Below are 16,092 nucleotides of genomic sequence, written 5' to 3'. Positions count from 1 at the left end.
AATCTTCTTCGGGATAGTGTAAGGATCATATTTCTTTTATTGTAACTTGCTATATGACCCCACCATAAATACCTCTCTGTGAAGGAACACCATTATATTATCTTTTTCCTTGAACACTTTGGCATGACAGTGCCTATCAACAACTTCCTAATATTTGGTAGTGGTCTTCATCAACTTCTACTTCACATCCTTCACAGTAGTTTACGCATCCATAGCCATCTTCTCAGCAGCCACACTAAACGCAACACCATTTTGAACTGGCATAAGATCTAGCACATGTTTAACAGAATGGTTTAAATTGCCTTCACCTTTCGACTAGGCTTTCATTATATAGGAAAAGTTGTGCTGTACATGGTCATTACAAAGAGGGAATCTAGGGATTTAAATAAGGTCAATTTCCTTTCCTATTCAATCATTTATATTCTTATTCCAGCATACAGCTGTAACAGCTGTGACTTTCCTATTTCTTATTCAAGCATGTAACAGCTGTATGCTTGAATAGGAAATAGGAAAGTCACAGCTGTTACAGCTGTATGCTGGAATAAGAATATAAATGATTGAATAGGAAAGGAAATTGACCTTATTTAAATCCCTAGATTCCCTCTTTGTAATGGCCATGTACAGCACAACTTTTCCTATATAATGAAAGCCTAGTCGAAAGGTGAAGGCAATTCAAACCATTCTGTTATGGTATCAGAGATTGGTGTTTTCTCACAGAATTCTTAAGATTTTTTGTTTTCTTTCTTAGTCATAGCTTTATGGAGAAGTTAGATAATGTTTGTGTCAGATTTACTGGCAAAAATTATGCTGCCTGGACATTCCAGTTAGAGATCTTTCTCAAGGGAAAGGAGTTATGGGGCCCATATAGATGGCAGTGACAAAGACTTGGTTGCTGAAGGATCTGTGGTTGCTAAGGCAGCATGGGCTGCCAAAGATGCACAAATCATGTCCTGGATTCTCAGTTCTATGGAGCCACATCTGATCCTTTCTTTGTGTCCTTATAGATCTGCAAAGGCTATGTGGGATCATCTCACTCAAGTTTATAACCAAGACAACAATGCTAGGCGTTTTCAGCTTGAGTTGGCTATTGCCAACTATACCCAAGGAGATCTTTCTATTCAAGATTACTATTCTGGTTTTCTGGCCTTATGGAGTGATTATTCTGATCTTGTTACAGCCAAGGTTTCTGCAGAAGGTGTGCTGGCAGTGCAGCAAGTCCATAAAATCAGCCAACGAGACCAATTTCTGATGAAATTGCGACCAGAATATGAACCCGTTCGTGCCTCTCTCGTCAATCGCGATCCTGTTCCATCCTTGGATGCTTGCTTTGGCGAACTATTGCGTGAAGAGCAGCGTCTCCATACTCAAACCATTATGGAGCAAGCAAGAGTTGCCTCTACCAGTGTCTCAGTTGCTTATGCTGCTTCTGCTTACAGCAAGGGGAAGAGTCGCGATATGAGCAAGACACAATGCTATAGTTGTAAGAAGTACGGACATATTGCTTCCCATTGTCCTCATAAAATTTGTAACTACTGCAAGCAGCTAGGCCACATCATTAAGGAGTGTCCTATCCGTCCTCCACGCCCCAACAAAGCTTATCACGCTGCTGTTACTGCTGCTGGTTCCCCTTTTTCACAGACTCAACCTCCAGCAAATTTACTCACCCGAGAGATGGTGTAAGAAATGATTGTGAGTGTTTTCTCCACACTTGGACTTCAAGGTACTGGTTCTTCAGCCCTTACTTGGATCTTAGACTCAGGTGCTTCCAATCATATGAAAAACTCTTTGCATGGGTTAAGTAATATCCGCAAATATTGTGGATCCTCACATATTCAAACAGCCAATGGTAGTACTCTTCCCATCATAGCTGTTGGTGATGTACCTCCCTTTTTAAAGGATGTTTTTGTCTCACCCAAGCTTGCTATAAACTTAGCTTCTGTAGGTCAACTTGTGGACAATAATTGTGATGTAAACTTCTCTAATCGTGGCTGTATTGTGCAGGATCAGATGTCAGGACAGCTGATAGCGAAGGGGCCTAAGCACGGACGTTTATTTTCTCTCCAACTTCCTATTCCACGCACTTTGCTTCCTTCCTCTGTTTTAGCTTTCTTTTGTACTGCACCTAAAGTGTCCAATGAAGTTTGGCATAAACGTCTAGGTCATCCAAATCCTAGAATCCTCTCTCATTTGTTGAAATCTGGGTTAATAAGTAATAAAGAACATTCAGCTTCAACTGTGTTCCTTGATTGTGCTACATGTAAACTTGGCAAAAGTAAAATTTTACCCTTTCCTTCTACAGGCAGTAGAGCCACAAACTCTTTTGAGATAATTCATAGTGATGTCTGGGGGATTAGTCCTGTCATTTCTCATGCAAATTACAGATACTTTGTCACTTTTATTGATTACTACAGCCGCTATACATGGGTTTATTTCTTGCGGCACAAATCAGAAGTTTTCTCTATGTTCAAACTATTCTTGGCATTGGTTAACACTCAATTTTCTGCCACTGTTAAGACACTTAGATCAGATTCGGGAGGGGAATATATGTCACATGCTTTCCAATCATTCTTGCAATCTAATGGTATCGTTTCTCAACGATCATGTTCCTATACTCCTCAACAAAATGGAGTAGCAGAACGCAAGAATCGCCATCTTTTGGATATGGTTCGTACCTTGCTCATTGAATGATGTGGCCTAGCTGCTTGCAGTAGTTACAAATTTTATGAGGACAATGGGAAGCAATATGTCCGTACTTCTTACAACTATAGCATTGTGTCTTGCTCATATCGCGACTCTTCCCCTTGCTGTAAGCAGAAGCAGCATAAGCAACTGAGACACTGGTAGAGGCAACTCTTGCTTGCTCCATAATGGTTTGAGTATGGAGACGCTGCTCTTCACGCAATAGTTCGCCAAAGCAAGCATCCAAGGATGGAACAGGATCGCGATTGACGAGAGAGGCACGAACGGGTTCATATTCTGGTCGCAATTTCATCAGAAATTGGTCTCGTTGGCTGATTTTATGGACTTGCTGCACTGCCAGCACACCTTCTGCAGAAACCTTGGCTGTAACAAGATCAGAATAATCACTCCATAAGGCCAGAAAACCAGAATAGTAATCTTGAATAGAAAGATCTCCTTGGGTATAGTTGGCAATAGCCAACTCAAGCTGAAAACGCCTAGCATTGTTGTCTTGGTTATAAACTTGAGTGAGATGATCCCACATAGCCTTTGCAGATCTATAAGGACACAAAGAAAGGATCAGATGTGGCTCCATAGAACTGAGAATCCAGGACATGATTTGTGCATCTTTGGCAGCCCATGCTGCCTTAGCAACCACAGATCCTTCAGCAACCAAGTCTTTGTCACTGCCATCTATATGGGCCCCATAACTCCTTTCCCTTGAGAAAGATCTCTAACTGGAATGTCCAGGCAGCATAATTTTTGCCAGTAAATCTGACACAAACATTATCTAACTTCTCCATAAAGCTATGACTAAGAAAGAAAACAAAAAATCTTAAGAATTCTGTGAGAAAACACCAATCTCTGATACCATAACAGAATGGTTTGAATTGCCTTCACCTTTCGACTAGGCTTTCATTATATAGGAAAAGTTGTGCTGTACATGGCCATTACAAAGAGGGAATCTAGGGATTTAAATAAGGTCAATTTCCTTTCCTATTCAATCATTTATATTCTTATTCCAGCATACAGCTGTAACAGCTGTGACTTTCCTATTTCCTATTCAAGCATACAGCTGTAATAGCTGTATGCTTTGACTTAAGTCTTTCTATTGACAATGTTTAGGACATTGTAGAAACACAATCATGAATGGTGATTTACCCATGGCACTGTGTCTGGCACTGTGTCTAGCACTGTTGTATGCGAATTCTGCTTGTGCAAGGGCATGATCCCACTGTTTTGGCTTGTTACCACAAATGCTTCTTATCAAGTTTCCAAGTGTCTGATTCAATGAATCTGTTTGCCCATTTGTCTAAAGATGTGTTGTACTACTAAACTGTAATGAAGAGTCATACAATTTCCACAACATATGCCAAAAGCGACTCAGAAACTTATTGTCGAGGTCAAAAGTGATGGTATTCGACACCCCATGTAAACATCTCTCGAAAGAAAAGTCGAGCAATAACACACATCATTCATCTTTTTGCAAGGAATAAAAAATAGGTCATCTTTAAAAACCTGTTAACTACAAATACAGAATCCATTCCCTGTTGTGTACGGGGTAATCCAAATACAAAATTCATAGAAAAGTTCTCACATGTGTTTTCAGGAATAGGCAGAGGCATATATAAACTTGTATTATGTGCTTGTCCCTTAACAGTTTGACAAACATAACATTTTTGCAAAAACTTACCAATATCCTGTTTCAAGTAAAGCCAATAATACATGTCAATGACAGCATCAATAGTCTTTTGTCGCCCTAAGTGACCAGTCAAACCTCCTTCATGCAAATCTCGAATCACCTTCTCCCGCAATGAAGATTGAGGAATGCAAAATTAATTACCTTTCATAAAAAATCCATCATAAATGTAAAAATCATTAAAGGGTAGATTTTGACACTTCTTCTAAACCTTACCAAAATCCTTATCATGCTCATACAACTCTTTCAAATAGCCAAATCCAGTGATCTCTCCCCTTAAAGTAACCATCAAGGTTGCTCTTCTACTCAAAGCATTAGCAACTCTATTCTGACTCATTGATAGATTGATTGCCTTGTGAATAATCCTAGTATTGCTAAAACAAATATTGCTCATAGTCAGGAGGAAGGAATCTCTCATGCAACAATTGTCTCATGTACATCCATGATGTAATAGGTTGTCTCCCTTTTGTTAACAGTGTATCTACTTGACGATTCCACTGGGAAGAAGCTTCACCCTTTAGGTTATATACGACCAGTTTCACCTTCTCTTCCAAGAAACTTGAGTACTCCTTAACCCTATCACATTTGGCAATCCAATCAAGAAATTCTTTTATGTCCTGATCTCCATTGAATGTCGAGATTTCTATCTTAATGCAAAAATCATGTGTTTGTTGCAGTGGTTTGTCTTGGAATGTTAAGGCCCTATGACCCCCATCAAATTTGTCTCCACCAACACCCTCCACATGGACAAATGATTGTATGGATGGATCTTCAGGAATAGGTTTGGGATTTGGCCTACTTCCAAGCAAGTTCCTCTCCTTTTCGTGATCCTTGTTTGTGTTACCCATTAGACGAGCTAGTTTGCTCTAAATGATCTAGTTTCTAATCCTGAGCCCGCACAACACCTTGAAGGGCCTCCACCCCTGCATTGCAGAGTGGGTTGCTACCCTCTCCATCCATCAAAGAGGCCAACCTACTCTGATACCAATTGACGCGGCGTTTTGTGTGGAAAAAAGCTAGGGTTCTCAAGCCTTAAGGTTATAGACTTAAGTTGTAGAGAAATTTAAAGAAAACTCTCTAATGTTTTATTAAAAGTCTGAATAATAGTCTTCAATCTCAAAATAAACTAAGCATCTCTATTTATATCAATCCTAAAATTATTTATAAAATTCTTTATAGAAATTAATTTCTAATTAAAACTTACCTAATTAATAGAATCCATCTAACAATAGAATTCTTAAATATTAATTTAAAACAAATAATTAAAATCCAAAATTAACTAGGAAAATAATTGAAACAACAATTTCAAGCTTCATATCAGATGCTTCCGGGTTTTTTCACGGATTTTTTTCAGGCTTGGTCTTATCTATTTAGTTTATAAATATAGTTGTAACATGCTCCCCGTCAAGTACAAATATGAACTGCAACATAATATGAAAGTTATTCCCAAAGAATCTAATAATACGACATATGCATCCCATAACCATAGATACTCAACTAAATGGCTTAATCACAAATGAAATTTGGAGTCACCCATGGAGATTCTCTTCCCACAATTATCCTATTTAAAACCATATTCTCTATAAGATGCTTAGAAACAAAATTCTTTTTCACTACAACCTAAGCCATTTTAGGCTGAGCTTATACCCTTTCCATCCATTCCCCTTGAATTAAATTTTTTGCTTTTAACTATCTTACTAACTGATTTAATATTTTTTCAGCCTATATATAATGTTCACTCTAGAAACAGTGAAATGAAGAACACACGCACCATAGCAAATGCATCATGATCTTTGGGGTTAAAATGCTTCAGTGACGTAAGAACAGCCATCCGAAATCCTCTGACAGCCTCTGCAGCTTCCACATTTGTCTCTGCAGCAGCTGAATATTTCTGAAGAAGAAGATCCAGCTGACCATTTTCTATGAGAATGCCAAGAATGAAATTAAGGACATGGAAATTTCCTACTCCAGTTATCAGGCGAGCCAAACATGGAAAATCACCCTCAGAAACATAAGCTTCCACCCTGGTGGCAGCAAGGGATACAAGAACATCAACTCCATCCAGGCATGCTGATGATTTGTAGAAGTGGTGTGACAGGATAAGAAGTTCAACCTGAGAAAAAAAAAAAAAAGATTTCCCAGTAAAATAAAAGCTTTGGATTATCAATAACTGGTTACACAAAAGTCAAATTCATCTTTTTATCATCCATTTTCTTCTTTGGCAAAAAAGGATCATCAGCCAGTCACTTCTACTAGACCGCAGCTACGGTTAAAAAGGTCATAGTTGCTGAAAATTATAGCCATTTAGGCACATAGGAATACTATCAACTCTCACTTATAATGGCAATACCTCACAGGCATGTGGTATTTCTTTTCCAGTAATCACCAAACGCATCAACGCGTGACCAATTTCAGGTTCAGAAGGACAAAGCTCTGCCCATTTTAAGAAGTCTGAAAATCTCCACAATAGAGGAGCAGGTCCTTCCTCCTTCTGAGAATCCATGTACCCCCCACGATGTGCAGCCAATAGACCCTGTAATATGTCAGCAAAGCAAATAAATTATAACATAGACAACGAGTCATAGATTGCATAGGACTCAGTTAACTTCATGCAAAACTGGGCATGAATAAAATATACATTCTCAAGGTATATAGCTCAACACATGAAAAAAAAGAAGTCCCTGAACTTATTTATTGCACCAGGTCATCGAACAGTCTACAAAACCAACTTGGATCAAACCAGAAATATCATTTTCAGTCTACTGACCAAGCAGAATCTCGCCCTATTGCAAAAGACAGAAACCTATGATATTAATTTAAGAATCAAATAGGCCAAAGAAAATAAGGTACACAAGGGAAAAAGAAACCAGACCTTTAGAAAGGATTCTGCAAGAATCTGAGCAATACTAGCAGCTGGCATGGAATGAGTTTGCACTATGAGAGATGCTTGTTCAAATGACTCTTGTGCTTTAAGAGCAAGCAGCTGGAGCAAATCGATTGGCTGCTTATCAAATGCCTCCAAAAAAGAAAGACCCAAGACATTTGCAGCTTTTACAACTGCTATGATTCTCTTGCACAGTCCGCGTCCACTACCTTCAGTAAAAACAGTAACCAATTTCTCCAAGATCTTCATTGGCATAGTAAAAAATTCCAATCCATGCATCCATTATGCAACAAGACATCACATTGGGAATAGTTAGCAATGGCAATGAGCTACAAATAGGCACTTAGAAGGGAAAACAGAGAAATTTAAATCTTCATATTAATAAACAAGCATATTTGTATAAAATAAACTGTCAAGTTTGAGAAAAGAAGAAACATCTGATATCTGAACAATAACCTGCAGTGGATCAACCAGATGCTGCTCAGTTAATATATTATGTGACTTGACCACAGAACGCACTTCCTCATCAAGCATTGATATGGATATTTTGCTACCAGGAGTAGATATAGTTGCAAGCTTTAGAGTAACATCAACAAGTATAAATTCATGAGGGGTGTGTGCTGGAGACAGCTTATATTGAAGTTGCTTGGAAGCTGTTATTTGTGCAAACTCCAATAAAGAAAGAACAGCTCTTTCCAGCTCTGCAGGTCCAACCCTTTCCTCCCACTTCGAAAAAGACATTTCTATCTTTAAGTTTTCATCTGGCAACAGCAAGTCACCTCTAGAAAAAAGGTTTGTAGAAAAATCTTCAGGCTCAGTATTTTTATCAATGGGGTCCATTAATGGTCGTCGTGATAGTGCATTGCCTTTGGCCCTCCGTTTTGGCTTTGTACTACTCCCTGTTGTCTGAGTGATGGAATCCAATACTTGGTTTTTGTGCTGTGTCAGGTTATTTTCCCTTGCATCTTGTTTCTCTATAGTTCTGCTCCTCATTGTATTGATATGATTGTCCATCTTCGTTATTAAACTTGCAGTCCTGTCAATGATAGTGGAAGTATTTCCAATTAAAGGATCCCGACTCAAAGTGGTTGAAGTAAAGTCTCTATCACTCTTTGCCTGAGCTTCTGATTCTACTGCCAAGAGCCATACTCTAGTCTCAATTTCTCGCAGAAGGGGCACTGGATAAACTCTAATAAAATCACCACATAGGTCAGAAACAAACAACGAATATGAGAAATAGAAATTGAATTTGTGACTGAAGACTCACGGATTAGACAGAGTTATCATCCCACTTAACCATTGAAGAGAAAGCAGCAGCAATTCATGAAGCTCTCTCGCTGGAAGATCCTTCTCAACAGCTTCAGCATGTTTAAGGAAAAATAACCCAGCCTGTAAATCATGTACAAGCACATTATCTCAAAGTATTAGTAGCAAGTTGCAAAACATAATTCTCAATGGTGACAATTGCTAATAAAATACACCTGTAAAGGAGGGAAGGAATATCTGACGAACAGTGTCTGGCAGTGGCCCCATAAAGCAACTCGCTCTTCTGGAACATCCCAAAGGAACTCCTTCCACTCAGCTACCATGGATTCAGCCTGAAATTTAAGGGTGGGGACCAAGAAAAGTGTGGACATCAAGGGTTTAATAATAATACTACTACAAACACTTAGGACTTCTGATTATGAACATGAAAAGTAGCTGGTATATGTTAATCACATCTATCCCAATCAAGGCATGATCAATTTCAAACTTTTAACATTGTAGCCAAAGTAATCAAACATAAGCTGATTCAAGGAAACTACTCAACTGGTTTAAAGCCTTCCAAAGAGAAACTTATTTTATTCAAAGACATGGAAATTCATTCTAGAGCAATAATATTCTAAGTAACATTTATTGGAAAAAATAACAAAATAAGAGGGCATGTGCCCATCTATTGATTTATCAATTCACATACAAAAAATTCATTAAAAAAATCAGAGCAAATTAGAAATTTTCCAAGTAATCCTAAATGAAGTATTTAAAGGGTAAAAATTACCTTCAGCAATCAAAATCACTACAAAGTACTTGCATAGACAAAACACTTTTGATTCCTTTGAACGTTTTGTATCTAGTACTTCAACTTATTCATAATGAAACTTTTGTTGAGTGGAGACCATTTAACAATTTTACTCACTCATATATATATATATAATTGCAAGTTAAGTTACATCGAGAATAGTTGCTTGTTGTATTATATATAGATTTAATTTTCCATTTCTCTCTTCATATTAAAGAATTCTCAATTAGGTAAAAGATCTGTCTCCATTTATCTCCATCTCAAAAAAGTTACACCTCTCTCATGTATAAAAGACTAATTTTTCTCCTTCAAAATCTTAATTCGCTCCTCTCCTAATAACCTATTTGATCCAAACTAAGAAATGAATATAGAACCAAATAATCAACAATACATGAGTGTGGAATTAGCATCTCTCATATTTTTGGCAAGTACTGGTGGCAACTCAACTGCGCTTTCAATCAACTTTATTTTGTGAATATTAGTATACAAATGCAATTTTTTTTTATTAAGATACAACATGTGATCCATAACTTGTACGAGTCTTGTGTGAGATGATGACGAGAAATTTCTGTTTCGATCCAAGTTGCTTTTGTGGATGGATGTATTACATATTACTTCTGTAATTACACTTGTTTATGAGAAAAAAAAAACATTAAAATAATTATTTTTTTGGAAACACCCACTATTTTTGTAAACAAAGTATACCTGAATTTCAGTAACATGGTGAACAGAAGACTTCCAAGGTCCACCACTGGCATCCAACTGCCTGGCCCAATTACGTGCTTGCTCCCAATGCCCGTTCTTTTCCAATGCTTCTAAAAGTGAATCATCATCTAGAGCCTGATTTCCTAGATGTACAGTGTCATCCTTCCGCAGTGAAGGCTCAGCTAAATTGATTTTCCAGTAAAGTCTTCGATAATATGTTGCAGCAGATCCACCATCACCGAAGTCCGTTGCGGCAAGAAGTTGTAACAAACATCTTTTTTCATAAGGAGATGGACAAGTTACAAGCATGGCATTGGCAGCTTTTACAGCCGTGGAGCTTATCCACGAAGTTCTGACCTGCCCTTCAATTCCTATGTTTGCCTGCATACTGGATTGTTCATCCTTTATCCTGACAGAAAAGGAACTCAGATGGGCTGAAGCTTCAGATAGACGCATTTGGGAAAATGCCTGAAAGGAAAAAAAAGAGTTTCTATCAGAACAAGGCAATCCCAACAATTTCATTTTTTTTCATGACTCAAGCCAAGCAAAAGAAAAATTTGACTCAAAATACAAATATTACCAAAAAAAAGAAAAAAGAAAATAATTATACATGATATGGTTGGCCAACAAAGGCATTCCATGACAAAAACAAATCCCATTGTTTTAAATTTTGTTTTTAAATAAGTTTCATCCATCTCATCCTGTTTAGGTCAAGGTGCTTTACAATGGTCCCAAATTTCTTCCATGAACATGCAAACAAGACATGCACAAATACATGGCACACATAATATGATGAGAACTTCCATTGGCTTCGCATGTGTTTGGGGCAAGATGAGAACAGATATTAAGAAAGAGTACAAGTACAACAGGCAGAGTTTTGCTCATGCTTTAATACACATGGAGTTCGTTTTGAGCAGCCCTACAGGTACCAATCTGATAAGTTTAGATTTCAGCTTGTAAGATTTTTTTTTGCATGTGTAAAATAGTCTTCACCTAGTATTCTCTAAGTATCTAAATCTGGCCATGCACTGGACCTCATGTGAAATAGTGGTGAAATAGTGGTGGTAAGAAATCAGGAAATGAACCTTTGGCCTGCCTTTGTGGAATCAGGGTCGTGTGTAATGATTGTTAGACAAGTGGAAAAAAGGAGAGAAAGAGAGGTCAACTTCTAAATTCAAAGCATTCAAAACCGGTGACTAAGAGAATGCAGTTCTCTTTATCCCAACAAATCATAAAGATGGACAGGAAATTGGGTTATAAATTTGTTCACAGACCTGAAGAGAGCGGATGAAAGGTAACAAAGAACACGAAGGAAGAAACATCTCAAAAGCCCTTAACAGAGGTAGAAACAACAGTTGTTCACAAAGCACTGCCACCATCTTAGAGAGAGACACAGGTCCTTGACCAGAATCACTTGAAACATTTACACTTTCACGAACATCTACTCTTCTTTCATCTTCAGCAACTGTGCCTTGGGCAACAGACCTTGTTGGTCCACCATAAGTAGTCAAAACATCCACATAAATTGGCTCCATAAGACGCCTGCGTTTTGCATTATGCCGATTGTAATGAACTGTCAGGACCCTGCTACCAGCTGGCAGGGAATTTATAGCTTCCACAGCTGCTCCAACATTATTTGCAATCTGGGATGCAATGTCATTCACCTTGATGGATGAAGTTTCCCTGTAAATATAATTCAGCTGTGAAATTTTCAAAGCATGGAAATATAATGAATTCATGAGGAAGAACAAAGTCGTGAAGATCTTCATATCAAATATGAAACCAAATACATAAAGTGAATCCAAAACAATTCTTGAGCATCTAAAAGCTTGAAAAGGTGTAAGAATATGGATCTGCAAAGCACTATTTCATTTGGACTACGGGATAACCTCGCTGCAGTAATTTCCAGCCAAACTGTTAGACAGGACAAGGGAGACACATCAGGAAAGCATGATGCAATCAATGCCAAAATTGACCAGGACATCTCCTTTGCTTTCTTCAAGAGAGACTCTCCAGGATTTTTCTGCTTCTCACAATCTGCTAAGATTCTAAAGAGCTCAGCAGGAATAAGTATGTCCTCCTGGAAACAGTAAGTTTCACTTCCACTTTCCCCAGTATCTGAATATGCTGGAGAACCAGATTTCTTCCTTGACTGCATGCCTTTTAAGACTGTTAATATATGAATTTTGAGACGTGGGTCACTGAACTCCTTGGTTGCCTGCAATATAAAATCATAACACCATCAATAGGAAAATTCCATCAGAATGTTTTGTAGCATAACTTGGATTCAAAGATTAATTAGGGGTAGATGACACTTACTACTTCGACGACTGTATCAAAAGGGTATCCTCCAATCTGAGCTTCAGACAGAAATCCAACCTTGTAGAAGACAGAGGCAACATAAGATATGGAGTTTCTTAAAAATCAAAATGAAGGAAACATGCCATAAACAAATCAAATGAAGGAAACATAATACAGGCAAATCCAAATATTATATTTCTATTTATTTTTCCCTATGAAGAAGGGGAGAGAGAGCTACCCAATCATTGTCTCTTGCTAAGACAGCAAGGTACTTTGTGCTTAAGGGAAGTTGATGCATCTGACAGAAAGCTGTAACTAAATTCCAGTGTTGGCTTGCTACTTTTTGTTGATCTCTTAATTCAGTTCCATCACCACTACCAGTCAGTAGCCAAGATCCACAAGTCTTTCCATCCATCATTATTGGAAGACTAGCTTTCTCCAAATGCTGCAGGACTAGCATTGGAACTCTTGAAGATTGTTTGCCAATGAATGAATTTGAAGTCCCCTTTAACTTAGTGTTGGTTACACAATCATTGTGCAGATACTCATCTGCAAGTGATCGAGCCAGAGACTCTACTACATTACCTTCACGCGATACCACGTGAAGTGCAGAACCTTTACCTTTAGGTGAAATTTGGCTATATCTCTCATTGTTCTCACTCAATTTGTAAAATGAAGATACCCGTCTCAAGGCAGAAACATCCACATGAAGAATGCTGGCAGATAAACCACAAAGTTCAAGGAGAAAAGCACATGATGCAACCAAGACAGAATCCTCAAAATGAGCGACACCAAGTGGAATGACCTGAAAAATTCAAGTCCCAAAAGTAGTATTAACTTAGTTTACAAGGCATCATTTAGGTCAGATAAACAAAAGTAGTATTAACATAAAGTTTTCAGCATGCATAAGTATGCAACAGTAAATGAAAATCAATTGAATTGGCTCCATTATTGCAAGTCATAAATTATTGTACTTTGTAAATCATTTACACTAAAATTAAAATCAGAAAATGAAGCCACAATTCATGTGACTCCCCTGATATTTATGTACAACTTTTAGTTCTCTCATTCAAACTGAAGTTTCTGTGACTCACATGAGCACCATCCCCAACTTTGCCCTAGTTTATTACACATAGATCAGTTTTTGTAATTGTATTTTCTGTAGTTTTTCCCTTCTGAGGCATGAAAGAGGATTGCGAAGGATGGTAGAACAGGCATAGACTATGGGATCTCATTTGTCTAACAAAAAATGAGGCATCTTTGTGCCTCATTGGGAATTATGGATAGAGAGAATGCCCAATTATCCAAACTTTAAGACAACAATAAGACAAGTGTGGAAGCCTTTGAGGTGTTTAGATATCGATCAGATAGAAAAGATTATTCCGCATACTATTCTTTCACTGGAATATGAACAAAAGGTATTTGAACAAGGGCCCTGGAATTTTGATAAGCAAGTTCTAGTCTTAAAGAAGCTTTGGCAGATTGTTCTATTCAAGAACCTTCTCAGGGTCAGGGCATATGATGTGCCTTGAACAGTTTTACCAGTCATAAGATTAAACTTCCAGCAAAGAAGGATGGCCTCTTTATGAGGATGGAGGGGTTAATTATATGGGCTTCCACAAACATGTTAGTTTTCAAACTATCCCTGAAAAACTCCATCTTTTCAGGGATCTATGGCCAGCTGTCAAATGGAAAATCATGCTGGATTTTGTTTAACTACAAATGATTGCCCAATCTTTGTCGTTATTGGCGGTACCCAGGCCATATTGCTTGTGATTATCAAACTGTTGCTGATGATGATGATGATATAGAACACCCAAACCAAATAGGGTATGGAGATTATGGATAAGGGAGTCCCAAAAACAAGTCCAGCTACATTAGAAGATGGTAGTTAAGGTAGTGGGAGCCTTGCTAGATGGTACTCAATCCAGCTAGAAGCCACACAGGATCTGAAAGCAAATCTAACATTGAGTCCCTGGTGGTAAAAGTAGGAATGATGACAAGGAAGAAACAAAGTCTTAATACATGAGAGACACAGATTGAGGGGCACTCACAAATGGATGAAGAAAATCGAGGCACAAAATGAGTTAATCAGGTATTGAAAGGTGCAAGTTTGTTTGGATCAACTCCATTGTAGTGAAAAATCAGTCTCAGATGAAAAAAAAGAAGCCCTCGCTGTCAGCTAAAGGATATCAGTTTATCAAGAGAAAAATGCTCTCAAAAGCCACAAATATTACCATTGAAAAACCATCCTAAGCTCAAAGCATCACCACAACTTAATCATTAGTATGACCATGATTTAAATCAAATGGACACCTACATTTACAGCAGCGAGCCCAAGATTTCTATTATTGCACTAAACAATAGCCACATAACTAGTTATATTTGAAAAAAATACAATTCTACTCATAGTTAATCCTTACCGAAGAAAGAACAGCCTCTTCGCTTTGTGTCAAAGGTGCAAGAAGTGCCTGAACATCGGATTGAAAATTTTGTTGACCATGTGACAAAGCAACAGATTGGCCTTCTAATTTCAACTTTTGAACTCTAACACTGAGGATATGATTAAAAGCTGCCAGTGTACGCCCACAATGTAAATGGTGCTCAAGCCCAAGTTTAGTTTCCTGAAATAAGTGCAACACCATCAGATATTCATCACTGTGAGAAACATGATGATTAAGACATGGGAATGGAGGTGTTGCCTAAAAGGAAGATTCTGTTTTTTTGTTCCAGGAACAAAAAATAAAACAAAAACAGGAGGAACAAAAAGTTGAATGCAGTGTAAGCAAACAAACACAAAGTCCACACATTACAACAGCTCTTTGCAACAGACTAGTCAGCACCAGCAAACAAGACTGCTTAAACAAAACTCTCAATCAACTGATGTTCCTGTATCGATTTTTATTGGCTCATATTTAGAATTCAGGAATACTTCAATTAGGCACTACAACGTGTCAGTGGCAAAAATGAGACAAGCAAAAAAGGTGGGAATCATTGTAGCATAACTTGCATTGTCAAGTTAGTCCGTGTGCATGCAAGGACAAAAGTTGTAGACCATAAGCCAAATGCTTGATACAATTCTAACACACTACAAATAAAATATCAGTTCACTTTCTTACCATTAGTATAGTAGTTGCACCAAGGAAAGCATTTTTGAAAGAAAACTACAGTGAATTTCTTTCCACTACACAGCCTCTTGTAGGGTGTCAAAAAACAATCTCAACCCAATAGCTTAAGCTGTTAGGTGAGTTCCCAAGATATGATTTATATTATTCTCTAACACACCCTCTCAAGTGAAAGCCCTTCGGGCTTGAAACTTGCACAGGCCCACATTATCTTATGCTTAATTTTTATCAAATAAATGGAGATGGTGAGATTCGAACTCGTGACCGCTTGGTCATCAAGGCTATAATACCATGAAAACATAGAAGAAGAAAACAAATATTCTCTCTTTTTCTATAGAAAAAGAAAAGAAGAATATAACAACTAATATTTATTCTATAGAAAATAGCATTTCTAAATAGAAAATGGCTACCCCTCTTTTTCACAAATTCTCCTACATATAAATTTAGCATTGCACAAGAGAAATTCCATTTTAAAGTTCCATCACAAATTGCAACTGAAATTTCAAAATACAATGCCTATGATAAAGTTGAATTTTCTAACAAAACTACAAGAAGTTTTATTTGATGGACTTGAAAACAATATGTGTGTGTGTGAGAGAGAGAGAGATCATGAAGTTTTATTTTATGGATGTGAAATCAA

At 37.7% G+C, this 16,092-nt stretch overlaps 2 protein-coding genes across 6 annotated transcripts in view; one reads left to right on the top strand and one right to left on the bottom strand.

Moving 5' to 3' along the window:
* The window catches only part of LOC7457143 (uncharacterized), a 33,358-nt gene that overhangs the window by 2,130 nt on the left and 15,136 nt on the right, over positions 1-16,092 (bottom strand). For all 5 annotated transcript variants that reach the window (XM_052454784.1, XM_024605453.2, XM_024605452.2 and 2 more), the window contains 12 exons: positions 14,751-14,951; positions 12,566-13,132; positions 12,346-12,405; positions 11,916-12,244; positions 11,301-11,709; positions 10,027-10,494; positions 8,744-8,860; positions 8,530-8,651; positions 7,719-8,451; positions 7,251-7,505; positions 6,729-6,911; positions 6,150-6,491 (listed from right to left, as the gene is read on the bottom strand). In XM_052454784.1, the coding sequence (XP_052310744.1) occupies positions 6,150-6,491; positions 6,729-6,911; positions 7,251-7,505; positions 7,719-8,451; positions 8,530-8,651; positions 8,744-8,860; positions 10,027-10,494; positions 11,301-11,709; positions 11,916-12,244; positions 12,346-12,405; positions 12,566-13,132; positions 14,751-14,951 (3,786 nt within the window). The remainder of the gene's footprint in view (positions 1-6,149; positions 6,492-6,728; positions 6,912-7,250; positions 7,506-7,718; positions 8,452-8,529; positions 8,652-8,743; positions 8,861-10,026; positions 10,495-11,300; positions 11,710-11,915; positions 12,245-12,345; positions 12,406-12,565; positions 13,133-14,750; positions 14,952-16,092) is intronic.
* On the top strand, positions 902-2,289 carry LOC127905597 (uncharacterized). Its single transcript, XM_052454785.1, has 2 exons — positions 902-1,720; positions 2,002-2,289. Exon 1 carries the CDS (start codon positions 946-948, stop codon positions 1,678-1,680), a length of 735 nt encoding a protein of 244 aa, XP_052310745.1. The 5' UTR covers positions 902-945; the 3' UTR covers positions 1,681-1,720; positions 2,002-2,289.

This window comes from Populus trichocarpa, chromosome 7 (genome assembly GCF_000002775.5).
Source record: "Populus trichocarpa isolate Nisqually-1 chromosome 7, P.trichocarpa_v4.1, whole genome shotgun sequence".
Lineage (NCBI taxonomy): Eukaryota > Viridiplantae > Streptophyta > Magnoliopsida > Malpighiales > Salicaceae > Populus > Populus trichocarpa.
The sequence above is the reverse complement of the archived record's forward strand: the minus strand, read 5'-3'. Positions and strand labels throughout refer to the sequence as shown.